The sequence below is a fragment of the Mastigoproctus giganteus genome, chromosome 7, assembly GCF_048544385.1.
Source record: "Mastigoproctus giganteus isolate SK-2022 chromosome 7, ASM4854438v1, whole genome shotgun sequence".
NCBI lineage: Eukaryota > Metazoa > Arthropoda > Arachnida > Uropygi > Thelyphonidae > Mastigoproctus > Mastigoproctus giganteus.
In genome coordinates, this window is record NC_143581.1 from 80,468,252 (window position 1) to 80,482,749 (window position 14,498).

At 34.1% G+C, this 14,498-nt stretch overlaps 1 protein-coding gene across 1 annotated transcript in view; it reads left to right on the forward strand.

The window, feature by feature from the left end:
* LOC150083025 (DNA-dependent protein kinase catalytic subunit-like) overlaps positions 1-14,498 on the forward strand; it is a 266,817-nt gene that overhangs the window by 110,379 nt on the left and 141,940 nt on the right. Inside the window, exon 9 of the mRNA XM_090378358.1 lies at positions 11,878-12,076. Within this exon, the coding sequence (XP_090234484.1) occupies positions 11,878-12,076 (199 nt within the window). The remainder of the gene's footprint in view (positions 1-11,877; positions 12,077-14,498) is intronic.

Below are 14,498 nucleotides of genomic sequence, written 5' to 3' on the forward strand. Positions count from 1 at the left end.
GACATACGGTCGAAAAGTGTTGTCAGCTTCAGGAAGGAAAATCGTTTAGAATATTTTCGTTAGATTCTTTTAATTGCATTAATTTGATTTTTAATTGTTTTAAATTGATTTGAATTGTGTTAAATTTGTTTTTTTAATTATTTATATCTTACTCTAATGTACCGGTAAGTTGTTGATTTTTTTCGTATTTCCCGTTTTAATTTCTGGAGGGTATCATACGGAAGTGTTCTACGTACTATATTGAGGTATACTCCTCTTATTATTTTTACAAATATTATTATCAACGTAGAACGTATTGAGTATTACAGCTCTGATTCATACTATCTAAGATTAGTGAATGGAACAAAGGGTTGCTCTTACGAAGAAAGGATTAAGTTTTGCAAATTACAGTGTCTGGAGACTAGGCACCTACGAAGTGATCTGATTGAGCTGTATAAAGCCTTGAATGGTTTGAGCATGCTCAATGCTGATGGGATTCTTCCTCTTGCTCAGAATAATCACCTGACAGGGCATAAATTCAAATTGAGGAAAAGATAGTTGTAGAATGGATGTATGGAAATTTGCCTTTAGCCACAACAAAAGATGGAACAGGCTTCCATCTTTTGTTGTGGAAGCTAATAGCCTAAATAAATTTAAGGCTGAGCTGAACAGGCATTTGGAACGAATGGAGGGATGAAATGGGAGGGTTTTTTTTTTTTTTTTTTTTTTTTTTTTGTGGCTGATGCTGCATAAGCTTGCTTTCTTGCATCGTATGCCTCTACTAATGCTAACTTCAGATGAAACAACAAATGAAAATTTTCATCATTCTCAACACAAATTTCCCATTTTAGTCTATTGTTGAGAGCATGGGCTTTGATTTTATTAACACCATTTTTTGTGATTTCATTAACACCAGTAATGACAGTGAGTAATGACTTTTGAAGGCAATCACTGAAGTTTTTTGCCCAGATGTTGGTGACGAATGATACAATGAATGGTAATCATTTGGTACAACTTTCTTCAAGTACACAACACAACCACTGTAGCGACCAATAATTGATGGAGCTTCATCCATCACAAGAAAAGTATGTTAGCATGTGGAATTTTCTTGACTTTAAAAGGACTGCTCAAAAACACCAAATATTGCCTCACCATTACTCCTTCATATTGCCTCACCATTAGTATCTGTTTCTAACTGACTTGCAAACAACTCTTGAACTAAACTTTCACCTTTTATAAAGTGCACATATGCTAGAAGGAAAGATTTGGAAAAGTTGACTCATCTAGCTGTAATGCAAATTCTGTAGTCCTTAGAATGCTACACAACATATCTTCCACATTCCCAACCATTTCATCTATGTGTCTTTGAACATCTAATTAAGAGCATACCTCTAAACAATTTGTTGTTTACAGGTATACTCTTAATTACTTCATGTGGTGACTTATGTAAAACAGTACTCAGAATCTCCAGCCGACCGGGCTAGCCGAGTGGGTAAAGTACCTGCCCGGTAACCCAAAGGTCGCGGGTTCGATTCCCGCCTCGGGCTTGGATCAAAGTACTGCAAAAACCTTGGGAGGTGCAATATGGCCACAGAAGCCGATGCGCCAACAACTACCAAATCAAAAAAAAAAAAAAAAAAAAAAAACTCAGAATCTCGCTTACTGCTGGTAAGATGAGTTCTTCACCAATTGTATATGGCTTTCCAGACTTGGTAATCAACAATGATATATTGTATGATGCACACAAACCATCAGTTTTTTGTTGTGAGGCATTACAAAATATACTTGATAGTGTTGACTGCTTTTGCAATTTAACATGAAATAATTGAAAAAAATTCTAAATTCTTGTCTGTCATGTCAGGACGTGCCTTCCTCAAATGTTCATAAGTCTGGAAGGTTTCATTGTCTTGTTATAAAATAATTTTTGACATATTAGACACATTGGCAGGCGCTTGTCTGTAGTTGCTGGTATAAATTCATACTTCAGATATTCCATGCTATATTATCTGCATTTCCTCTCTGATTTTTCTGCCTCTGTCATTCTTTTTCTTCTGAAACAGATATTAATTAATTATTAAATTTAAATTAAATTAAATTTATCCGTACAAATAAAACTGTGTGTGTGTGTGTGTGTGTGTGTTAAAGGAAGGGCTATCATTCTTAGGAACAATGGTCTCTGCAGCATTTTTTTAATTTTAAGCATAAAAGATTCTTTTCCTTTTGTTTGTATTCCAAGGATCAGCATATATAATGAAAAACATCAACAATAAAATAACCAGAAATAGAAAGAAATATTTTACTGTGGCAGTTATATAAGTGGAACTGAATTCTGTGTGCGTGTGTGCGTGTGTGTGTGTGTGTGTGTGTGTGTGTGTTTAAAGGAAGTGACACGGGGTTTGAATCGTAAACAGGTGAATTTATTAAAGAAAATGAGAAATATTAAAACAGAATGTGTTTGTTTTGGTCATAAAATAGGGGATTATGACAGCTAGCACTTTCTCATTCTTGCAATTAAAGTATAAAAACTTTATCAATTGCAGCTGGACTGATTATTATTATTAAGATAAGGACAAATATTATTATAAATTACACATTAATTATAATAATATATATTACCAAATTTATAAATTACCTAACTTTTCAAGCCCAACTTCTGTTAATGTCAGTCTCCTGATTTAGTTTGTCTTTAATAATGAAAATTAAAAGAACTTTTGCAGTGTAAAATCATTATTTACTTTATCAGTCATGACTGATATGGTACTTCGAAAGTGGTTATTTCTTAAATCTAGCCAAGAAAAAAAAATTGATCACTATTTCCTTTGTCTGTAGAAAATACTTTTGTTAAATTTCAGATTTGAATATTAAACAAAGGACATTAATATGTAGTAATGAACTTAAATTTAACCTTTACGCATTTTCACTCGAATTATTCAGAATTCTGTTCCATTTATATGATTTCCACAGTAAAATTTTTTTTTTTCTATTTCTGGTTATTTTATAGCTCTGTTATCTGCTATCAATTTCATGTACTATATATATTATATATATTATTTTTCTTTTAGTTCTCTTGTTGAATTTGCTCAGAATAATTGCCTGAGAGGGCATAAATTCAAATTTATGCCCTCTTTGATTGTCGTTGTAGAAGTTGATAGCTTAAATAGATTCAAGGCAGAACTAGACAAACATTTGGAGTGAGTGGATGGGTGAAATATAGGTGTGTGTTTTTTTTTTTTTTTTTTTTTTTTTGGCTGATGCTATAGAAGCTTGTTTCTTTGCTAATTTGAGTTAAGAAATATTGAATACATATTGGAATCTGTAGAGTTCTGGTTTTTTTTTTTTTTTTTTGGCTGATGCTATAGAAGCTTGTTTCTTTGCTAATGCTAATTTGAGTTAAGAAATATTGGAATCTGTAGAGTTCTGGTAGCAGTATGCCAAACTGAATGCTAAAAGGACAGAAGCATAATTATATGCAGAAATATGTTTGCATTTGTAACCTTGAATTTAAGTATTCTGGATGATTTTTATCTCTAAACTCTAAAATCAAAGTGCTTAATAGATTTCTGTTTATATTTATGAATTTGTTGCATATTTTTACATTTATATGGAAGATACTATTAATTTCATATTTATATTTTATGGCTTTAACCCCCTTTTCCCCCCCTCCAAACCTTCAGTAGAATTAATACATGTTTTTTAAATGACATGTAAAAAATAAGCTTATATTTAATTTTGTTATAAAAATTAATTAAATCAGATTTAATTCTGATTTAATTAAAAATTAAATCAGAATAATTGCCTGAGAGGGCATAAATTCAAATTTATGCCCTCTTTGATTGTCGTTGTAGAAGTTGATAGCTTAAATAGATTCAAGGCAGAACTAGACAAACATTTGGAGTGAGTGGATGGGTGAAATATAGGTGTGTGTTTTTTTTTTTTTTTTTTGGCTGATGCTATAGAAGCTTGTTTCTTTGCTAATTTGAGTTAAGAAATATTGAATACATATTGGAATCTGTAGAGTTCTGGTTTTTTTTTTTTTTTTTTGGCTGATGCTATAGAAGCTTGTTTCTTTGCTAATGCTAATTTGAGTTAAGAAATATTGGAATCTGTAGAGTTCTGGTAGCAGTATGCCAAACTGAATGCTAAAAGGACAGAAGCATAATTATATGCAGAAATATGTTTGCATTTGTAACCTTGAATTTAAGTATTCTGGATGATTTTTATCTCTAAACTCTAAAATCAAAGTGCTTAATAGATTTCTGTTTATATTTATGAATTTGTTGCATATTTTTACATTTATATGGAAGATACTATTAATTTCATATTTATATTTTATGGCTTTAACCCCTTTTCCCCCCCTCCAAACCTTCAGTAGAATTAATACATGTTTTTTAAATGACATGTAAAAAATAAGCTTATATTTAATTTTGTTATAAAAATTAAAATCTTAGATAAATTAATTACAGAACTTGAATAAATTGAAATATTGATACAGTAAGCACCGGTTATAGTGATCACGTTTGCAAATTGAATTTTGATCACTCCTGTTCACCCATGTCTTCAAGCTTTTCAATGTATATAAATGATGATGATCGATGAATATTATCCATAAATCGATGAATATTATCCATAGGCTATAAAAATAAAGATATACATGAAATTACCAATTAAATGATACTTGAAAATTGGATGAATATTATTAACAGGTTAGCAAAATAAAAATAAATTTATACTTACATTATATTTTTTATATGTTTAATTAATATACATATTAATTAAACATAACACTTTGTGATATGATTATAATTTAAAATAGTCACTTAATTTAGATTGTTTTAAATTATCACTGCAAAGTCTATTTATAGATTTTTCAATATTGTTTAACAGTCTATATTCACGATCACTTGCACCAGTTTCTTCCAATGCTCTCCTCAGGATGGCTATAGTGTTACAATTTTGCCGTTCTGTAACTGGAATTCATTCAGGTTTACCTCATTTTTTCCCTCCTTGGCAAAATTACAGTAACAGACTGGGCAATTTCTTCATCTGTTAGAGCTGTAGTAACTTGTATATAGCCATATGTGTCCACCCAATCACTCCTGTTCACCCATGTTTTCAAGCTTTTGAACGTGATCAGTATCGTGACTTAATTGACCATCATGAATAATTAACTCATACCAGACACTCAAATTCACTCTCTTTCTATTCATTTTCTTTATTCTATTCTCTATTCTTTCTATTCAAATTCACTCTTTTTCTCACTTTTTTTTTGGTAGTAAAATTTAAAACACAGTAAAAAAAAAAAAAAAAAGATAAGCATCAATTAATAACAAAGCACACTGCATGCACAAATTCTTGCACTTTTTTTTTTTTTTTTTTTCATTTATTTATTTAATTTTTTTTTTTTTACCAATAAGAAGTTTAGATGTGAAAATGAAAGCAGATTCTGAAAATTTATTTATGTTTTTTATATGATTGAAGATTTTGGTGAAGGGGAAATACATTTCACCATAATAACTTAAAAATATGCAGAATTCCAGCTATTGGTATTATTGCAAATGCAATAAGATTGAGTTTGCTACCCAATTATAAGATTGTACAAATGAAAAAAGCCCAATAAACTGAAAACTGCAAATTGCTTTTATTGTTTTATGGTTGTGACCTCCAGAATTGTGCTTTAGAAAAATATCAAAGGGGCATTCAAAATTGATTCTTATAACCAAAGATGTGATTCTAATAAGTGATGAAAGTGTAGTGCAGTTTATTGATTTGAATCGGTTCTTTGAAATTTGATTCTATAAAGTATCTGATTGTACTAACTAGTGATGACAATAACTGGTGCATACTGTATATTAGTATACTGCAAGCAAAAATCAAAAAATCCAAAAACCTTTTCCATAAAAAAAAAAGTAAGTTGGTTATCTGACAGGGCTACAGTAACCACTGCCAGTTCAAAGATGATAGCTGTTCTACAATATCATTAAGTACATTACCTATCTTTTGCATAAAATATTTTCCATTTCCATGTCAATTGAGTCACCAGCAGCAATCACCTGGAGATCAGAGCCTTCTGTTCATGGATATTTCTCTGTGCAGCCAGATACATATACAAGATAGAACTCTGATGTAGAGTTGAGCAACTGAGCACTTGGTTATTTCCCTGCAAGCAATTTTCCCATTAATACACATAATTTTCCCAAATATTTCTGTACCTAGCACACACCCCCCAGAGGAATAATCTTGGTAACAATTAGTGAATTGTAAGCAAAATTCTGCTAGCATTGTTACTGACTGGCTTTGATATATGCGTATTTTTCTTCATTGTTTGTACCTCCTCGTTGGTCTTGGGTGGGTACTTGGGGTTGGGGTTCCTCTGAGTGGCCAAACAGGCAAAGATATTTTAAAGGGAGCAGAGTGGGAAAAAAATGATCTTGAGCATTTCCATCTACTTGACTTGAAATCAGAGTTTGCTTTCTGGGGACCTTTTTAAATTGTTTTGTTTGTTGCTAGTTTGATTTAATTTTGAGGAGTGTGCACTTGTAAGTAGGTAAATCCATTTTATTGTTTGCTAGGTTTTTATTGTAGCACAGTATTTATTTTTTATTATATACTAATTAATGTTTATAATGGCAACTAGAAGGGATAATCTGTTAGTTCCCAATCGAGTTCTCAATTTCAGATGGAGAATGATGGTGATGTGCAGGAATTGTTTTATGAATATATTTCAGGAATATAGGAATCTATTTTAGGGGCAGAAAGCCTCAATCTATGTAGCCTTATAATTATATCTGGGTATCTACTTGCTCACTGATGAGAAGCCAAATAGCTTTGATAGTGCTGTCTGAGATATGGTACTCAACTGAAAATAATAACAGTAATAATCTTCTCTAACGGAGAAGCATTACTTATTTGAAGTTTAAGGAAGGCAACTTGTTGTGAAGGATTTCACAAATGAGATGGTACAATAATGAGGTTAATGTTCAAACTTCCACATAGTCTAACATCAACTATGTGGCAATGATGGAAATGCACTAACCAATGTCATAATCTAATTAGATTTATGAAATTTCGATATTGGAAGGCTCTAGTGAGTGCTGTAGGGGAATACTGTGGATAAGCTATGAATGACCTTTAGTGATTCAAGGTTCAAATGATATTGTGGCATCTGAAGAAATTGTTGAAAAGATTTTGGATGCATTTGTTATTAAACACAATTTGGAAATGTAAAATAGTGAACATCATAGGATAAGAATATTATTCAGCTCCTTTACTAAACAGATTAGATTTTAGTCTAGAAGAGTAGCTGAATATGGAATAGCTGTAGCTGTAGGAGCTGCTAAGTCAGGCAAGGTTCCAGGAACTGTTCTTAATGATCTTATTCATATCGATATTATAAAGCACTTTTATCAACTTGCTCCTGATGTTATGTTGTATAACAAGTGCTGGAGTTTTTCTTTATAGTAGTAGTAGTAGTAGTAGTAGTGGCACATGATGCAAGAAAGCAAGTGTAGGAGCTTATGCAGCATCAGCCAAAAAAAAAAAAATAAAAAATATCACACCATTCCCTCCAAATGCCTGTCCAGTTCCTCCTTAAATTTATTTAACCTATCAACTTCTACAACGACAGATGGAAGTTTGTTCCAGCAATTAACCACCCGCTGGCTAAAGGCAAATTTCCGCACATCTATTCTACATCTGTCCTTTCTTAATTTGAACTTATGTCCCCGTAGGTTGGTAATCTGAACAAGTGGAAGGATCCCATCAGAATTCAGTGTGCTCAACCCATTCAAGGCCTTATACACCTCAATCAGATCACCGCGCAGGTGCCTAGTCTCCAGCCACTGCAATTTGCAGAACTTAAGCCTCTCTTGGTAAGAGAATCCCTTCATTCCCCTCACCAATCGTGTTGCTCTTCTCTGTACACGCTCAAGCAAATCTACATCCTTCCTAAAATGAGGCCTCCAGACCTGTACGCAGTACTCAAGGCTTGGCCTGACCATTGCCTTATACAGAGGGACAATCACCTCCTTTTCCCTGCTAGCAAAATTCCTATATATCATTGACAAAACCCCATGACCCGCCCTAGCAGCCTGTCTGCACTGCTCAGAAAACTTCATATCTGACTGCACAATTACTCCCAGGTCTTTTTCATTTTCTACCACCTTAAGTGTAGTAACACACAGTTGGTACGTTTCTCTGGGGTACTTCTACCCCTATGCAGTACTTTGCATTTGTCAAGGTTGAACTTCAGTTGCCACTTCTTAGCCCATCTGCCCAAATTATCTAGATCCTGTTGCAGTAGCACACTGCCATTACTGTCATTAACAACCCTGCCAACCTTTTGTGTCATCTGCAAACTTCGACATTAAGCCTGATATACCTTCATCAATATCATTGATAAATACACAAAACAACGGTGGACCCAACACCGAACCCTGTGGGACTCCACTAATAACATTAGTCCACGAAGAGCAGCACCCATTGATTACCACCCTCTGTCTTCTCCCACTTAACCATCCTTTTATCCATTGTAGCAACTTACCCTTAATACCATTCTGCTCCAATTTGTACAGTAGTCTTCCATGCGCAACAGTGTCAAAAGCTTTCCTGAAATCCAAGTATATGATATCAAAATTATTTTTTGCATCCAGTTCCTTTGTGACCACATCATAATAACCAATCAAATTTGTCAGACAAGACTTTCCCTTAACAAACCCATGCTGTGTTTGAATTATTGCTGCAGTCTTGTCTAGATGATCCTGCAATGCATCTTTAACCAGCGACTCCATTATTTTACCCGGATTCATTTTACCCATCTAGGAATAAAATAATTTATTTTATTCCTAGATGTGTGTAAAGTAGCAAAAATTAAAGTACAGCAGGTCCTCATTATAACACGGTTTGCTCTATGCTGATTCGCTATAATGCTGTTTTTATATTACAACCCATATCTCACTCTAACGCTGTCACAACTTACTATAACGCTCTTTTACCAGCATACAGATTGAATTTTTGGCATGTTCCATGAAAACATTTCATCTGATGTAGTCGATAGCTTGAAAATTAATAGCAAAGTTTCCCACGCTCAGTGAAATTTTCTCCCATGCCAATTTAATTTCACTATGGTGATTTGTTACGATCAACATTTTAAAAAATGATCAAGTATATTGCTTGTAATATTTGTGTTATATGCATTTATCCGAGGTCTAGTCATCACTCGGTACAGTGTTAGACATAGTCCGTAATGGACAGTTTACTTGAACATTGTATCATAATTAATGCAACACAGTTACATTTTTTAAGATTAATAATGGTGGATAAGAATCAAAAAGGAATGTCTGGATGCAGTACGAAGCCTACTAAGGTAAGAAAAATACTGAATTTGAAAATTAAATTATACATTTTAAAGCGAATTGATTCCATTCAACAACAAGTGATGTGTACAATAATTTAGGACTGGCAGGTTCAACTGTAAGAACAATTATAAAAAATAAAGAATTAATTTTAGCAGTATAAAAGACAGCTGTTCCGCTGCAAGCAACTAGACCAGCTATTATAATTGAAATGGAAGGACTTCTAAATAATTTTATTGAAGATAATATGTAATGCACAATTCTGTTAAGTTAAATATTATTAAAGAAAAAGCAATTAGAAAGAAAGCTCACCTTAAAAAAAAAAAAAAAAGGTGGAACTATTTAAAGGGCTGGTAAGATAAATTTAAAATCCATGGAGAAGCCGCAAGTGCAGATCAAGAAGGAGCCGACTTTCAAAAAAGAACTAAAAATTATTGAAGAGTGGTGTTAAACTTCTCACAAGTTTTTAACATAGATGAAACAGGTCTTTTTTTGGAAACAAATGCCTAAAATAAGTTTCATATCGAAAGAAGAAGAAAAAAAAAAACATGCCAGGCTTCAAAGTGCAAAGGATCGGTTGACTTTATTGTTGGGTGGTAATGCTGTGGAGATTTTAAAGTAAAACTCCTTTGGGCATCTTCCTAGTTTACTAGGAAGACCCCAAAGTACAACCCAAAATCTACCAAAGTTATGAAAACTCAACAGCCCAGGACCTTTGGATTAATAAATTCATGATTTTAAGTTCAATTTTGATACGTAATGTAGTTACTTACCATATAATTATATACCATGTAATGGAGAATATTTTAATGTACAAATTTTTAATCTTAAAAATATTTTGACTGACATTTGTGTGTCTTTTTGCTACCGTTTATTAATGATTAGGAAATATCCTATGGCATAGACCGTGACTCACAAATACGTATGTTACATTATGGGAATACGGCACTCGCTTATCGCTGATTCACTTAGTGCTCTGTTTTTTGGGAACGAATTATCAGTGTTGAGCGGGGGTCACCTGTATTGATAAAAAGTTGAAAGAAAGATCTGATAGACCCAGTGCCCTTCCAATAAGTGGGGAAGATTTGTGAGAGGCTGTTGCTGCCTAGATTTATGAATAGATGTCTGATGAATTCCTTACAATCACAAATATGATATGGCTTTGTACAAAGGAAGTGTACTGTTGATGCCTTGTTTTCTGTGATTGACCAAATTCATAACTGAAGGAGTAAATATCTTTTAGCAGTAAGCAGTGAGTTCACTAGAGCTGCTGATTTGCTTTGGTAGCCATCTGCTTTGAGGCAGATTAGTTTCTACTGTTGGTACATGACTGTTTCAGGTTTGTAAGAACTGTTTTGATGATTGTGTCATTGTAGTTGAAACAAAAAAATTTTCTCAGCTGGTAAAAATCTGTACTGAGGGTTTTTCACACTAATCGCCACCAAGGGTTGTTCCTGGTTTCCACTCTTTATAAATGTGTGACAGATGAATGTTTGACACAAGAGTTTGAAAATATTAGTGACTGCTCAAGCATCTTCTTGCTTTGGTGTATGCTGAGTCTAGGAAGTAAATTGAAGATCAGACTTCTATATTTGAGTAGGTTTGATGCATGTTGTAAGCTGAACAAGTTACTAATACTAAGTTACTAATACCGTCTAAGAAGTCTGCTATTATGTTGGTAAAGGGGAATTTGAGTAATACTAGAGATCTCGATATTAATAGCAATGGAAAATTAATTCCCCATGTTGCATCTATAAAATTCTGGGGATAATGATAGATGAGAAAATGTCTTTCCTTCTCTATCAAATATAAAAATATATAAAGATATTTTCCAAGTTAAAGAGATTTTCCAGGGCTCTGGAGTTTTACGGATAGATGCTGAGCCTAATTTATGTTGTGTTTTTGTTACACTCATAACTTATTCTGCCCCTGTCTCGGGACATGGTGTATTTCTTTGTATCAGACTCTGTGTTTACAGCCTGTTTTGCATGTTGTGGATTCCATAAAACTCAGAACAGCAAGAAAGGCAGAAACCCTACTCTGATAGGCAGAAACCCTACTCTTTTTGCCTTGATTGAATATGACTTCAGAAATAATCTACTTATAAACTGGATTTGAAACCAGACCCTGCAAAATTAGTAGTTGGTGATGTGGTATTTTGACTAAAGTGAAGTGGAGGACTCTGTTTTGTCACTGTGTACATTCCACACATACAGTGCAAGCAACAGATCAAAAACAGGAGTAGGGCACAACATAATATCTATGATAAAGCCCTGTTTTTCTCATAAAATATATCTTTACAAAATAAAGATTTTGGGACTGGAAGAACCATGCAATTTTTTTAAACAATTCGGTTCTATAATGTGCGATTTTAAGCTATCGTGGAGTTATGAATGGTCAGCATATATAAAGCCCTGTTTTTCTCATAGTAAAATATTGTATCTTTACAAAATAAATTTGTTTGCTTTTGAAAACTTCATTCAGTTTGATGCAAAAAGAATTTTGTCTTTTGAGGTGTTACTAATTAAAAATGATTTACACTTTTCAGATTGAAGAACGAGATCTTACTAAGGTGCAGATGAGAATTTTAAGGCTGTTGGGAACTTTAGGAGGACAGAATAATGTAGCCCTGTTAGAGCATTCTGAGAAACTTGCAGTTGAAAGTGCAATTGCTTGGGACAGTAAAGTTAAAAATCACCTACCATTTGACATTCCTTTCATAGATATGAAACCTCAGATTTCTCTTGGTGAGATCATTTGATAAATATCTTTGCTCATTTAAAATATATATTACTTTGTATAAGTATAGTGCGAAAGCATCAATAATACATAGCCAAATCTGAATGAACAGAATATTAGCAAAGCGGCATTGTTTTAAGTTATATCTCATATTGTGAATACCTTCACGAGTTGCCATGATATTGCACTACTTTGAATAAGTAATGCTTCACCTGAGGAGAAGACTAATGTTACTTATTCTCAGATGGATTCCACCACCCAGACAGCACTGTTTTGAAATATGGTATGGGATAAAGTTCTCGGTTATCCTCATACTATCCTGATTAGACTTAGAAAAGAGATAAAGATGTAGGAAGGTGATAGTAGGAGAGGTAGAGGAAGGAAATGCCGTAGAAGGAAGAAAGGGACAGTTGCTCCTTCAACTCACACTCAAAGCTCATATATTCCTCGAATAGGCAACGCTTCCCCAGTAGTGAAGACTGTTGTTACCTATTCGAGGAAACTCAGCTCCTTCAACTCGCACACAAAGCTCATATATTCCTCGAATAGGCAACGCTTCCCCTGTTGTTACCTATTCTTGGAAATTCTGGACATCATCATCAGGCTCCTCCTTGTGCCGTTTCAGGGCTATTTTGTATATGTGTGGGATAATAACTCGACTATCCACTTGTCCCTATTAGACTTAGAAAAGCAAAAAGATAGAGGGAAAGTAACAGTAGGGGTGGAAGAGGAAAAGAAACGGTGTAGAAGAATGAAAGGGACAGTAACTCCTTTAACTCACACCACTCAAAAACTCAAACCCCTCGAATAGGCAATGCTTCCCCAGTGGAGAAGGACTGTTGTTACCTATTCTTGGAAACACCGGACATCATCAGGCTCCCCCTGGTGCCGTTTCAGGGCTATTTGGCCCTTCTTTGGTGGGTGGGTAGGTACCCGAGTGATGCAATGATGGCAAAACAGTTATGAAGTATAACTCCACAATATGAGAGATGTCTGATGGTGTATGATGTATTTAGACTATAAAGTGTTTAGGGCGTAAGCTTCAAGCTATGGAAAAGTCTAAACTATGTATAAGTATAGTGCGAAAGCATCAATAATACATAGCCAAATCTGAATGAACAGAATATTAGCAAAGCGGCATCGTTTTAAGTTATATCTCATATTGTGAATACCTTCACAACGAGTTGCCATGATATTGCACTACTTTGAATAAGTAATGTTTCAACTGGGGTGAAGACTAATGCTTACGCCCTAAACGCTTTATAGTCTGAATACATCATACACCATAAAGCATCTTTCATATTGTGGAGTTATACTTCATAACTGTTTTGCCATCATTGCATCACTCGGGTACCTACCCACCCACCGAAGAAGGGCCAAATAGCCCTGAAACGGTGCTGTCTGGGTAGTGGTATCCATCTGAGAATAAGTAACATTCGAGTAAACTCAGTAGGCATTGCCCCCCCCCCCCCCCCACCCCCGGTCTGGGGGGCTGATGGCCACTGAGTTTCCTCGAATAGTTAACAACAATCTTCTCTACTGGTGAAGCGTTGCCTATTCGAGGAATATATGAGCTTTGAGTGAGAGTTGAAAGAGCTGAGTTTCCTTGAATAGGTAACAACAGTCTTCTCTACTGGGGAAGCGTTGCCTATTCGAGGAATATACGAGCTTTGAGTGTGAGTTGAAGGAGCAACTGTCCCTTTCTTCCTTCTACGGCATTTCCTTCCTCTACCTCTCCTATTATCACCTTCCTACATCTTTATCTCTTTTCTAAGTCTAATAGGGATAGTATGAGGATAATCGACAACTTTATCCCATACCATATTTCAAAATGGTGCCGTCTGGTTGGTGGTATCCATCTGAGAATAAGTAACATTAGTCTTCTCCTCAGATGAAGCCTTACTTATTTGAAGTAGTGCAATATCATGGCAACTTGTTGTGAAGGTATTCACAATATGAGATATAACTTAAAATGATGCTGCTTTGCTAATATTTTGTTCATTCAGATTTGGCTATGTATTATTGATGCTTTTGCACTATACTTATACATAGTTTAGACTTTTCCATAGCTTGAGGCTTACGCTCTAAACGCTTTATAATATAAATATATCACTTTTAAGATGCACATAATAATTTTTACTAGTTCTGATGTGTATTTGCAGTAATAACTGATTTCTGAATTTTATTCTGCTGATATTGTTTTGACTATTTTAGGGGAATTAATTTTGTTCTAAACAACTTAGAGAATTTGTTGAAAGGACTTATATGATTATTCATTAGGAACGAAATTATTTAAAAAAATCATTTTGTACTGCATTAATATTAACTGATTTTATTAAAATGATTACAAGAGAAATATATCTGGTTTAATTTTGTCATGGCTTGCAAAACATTGATGTTGACGAGGTTTGCAGGATAGAGAAACGTATC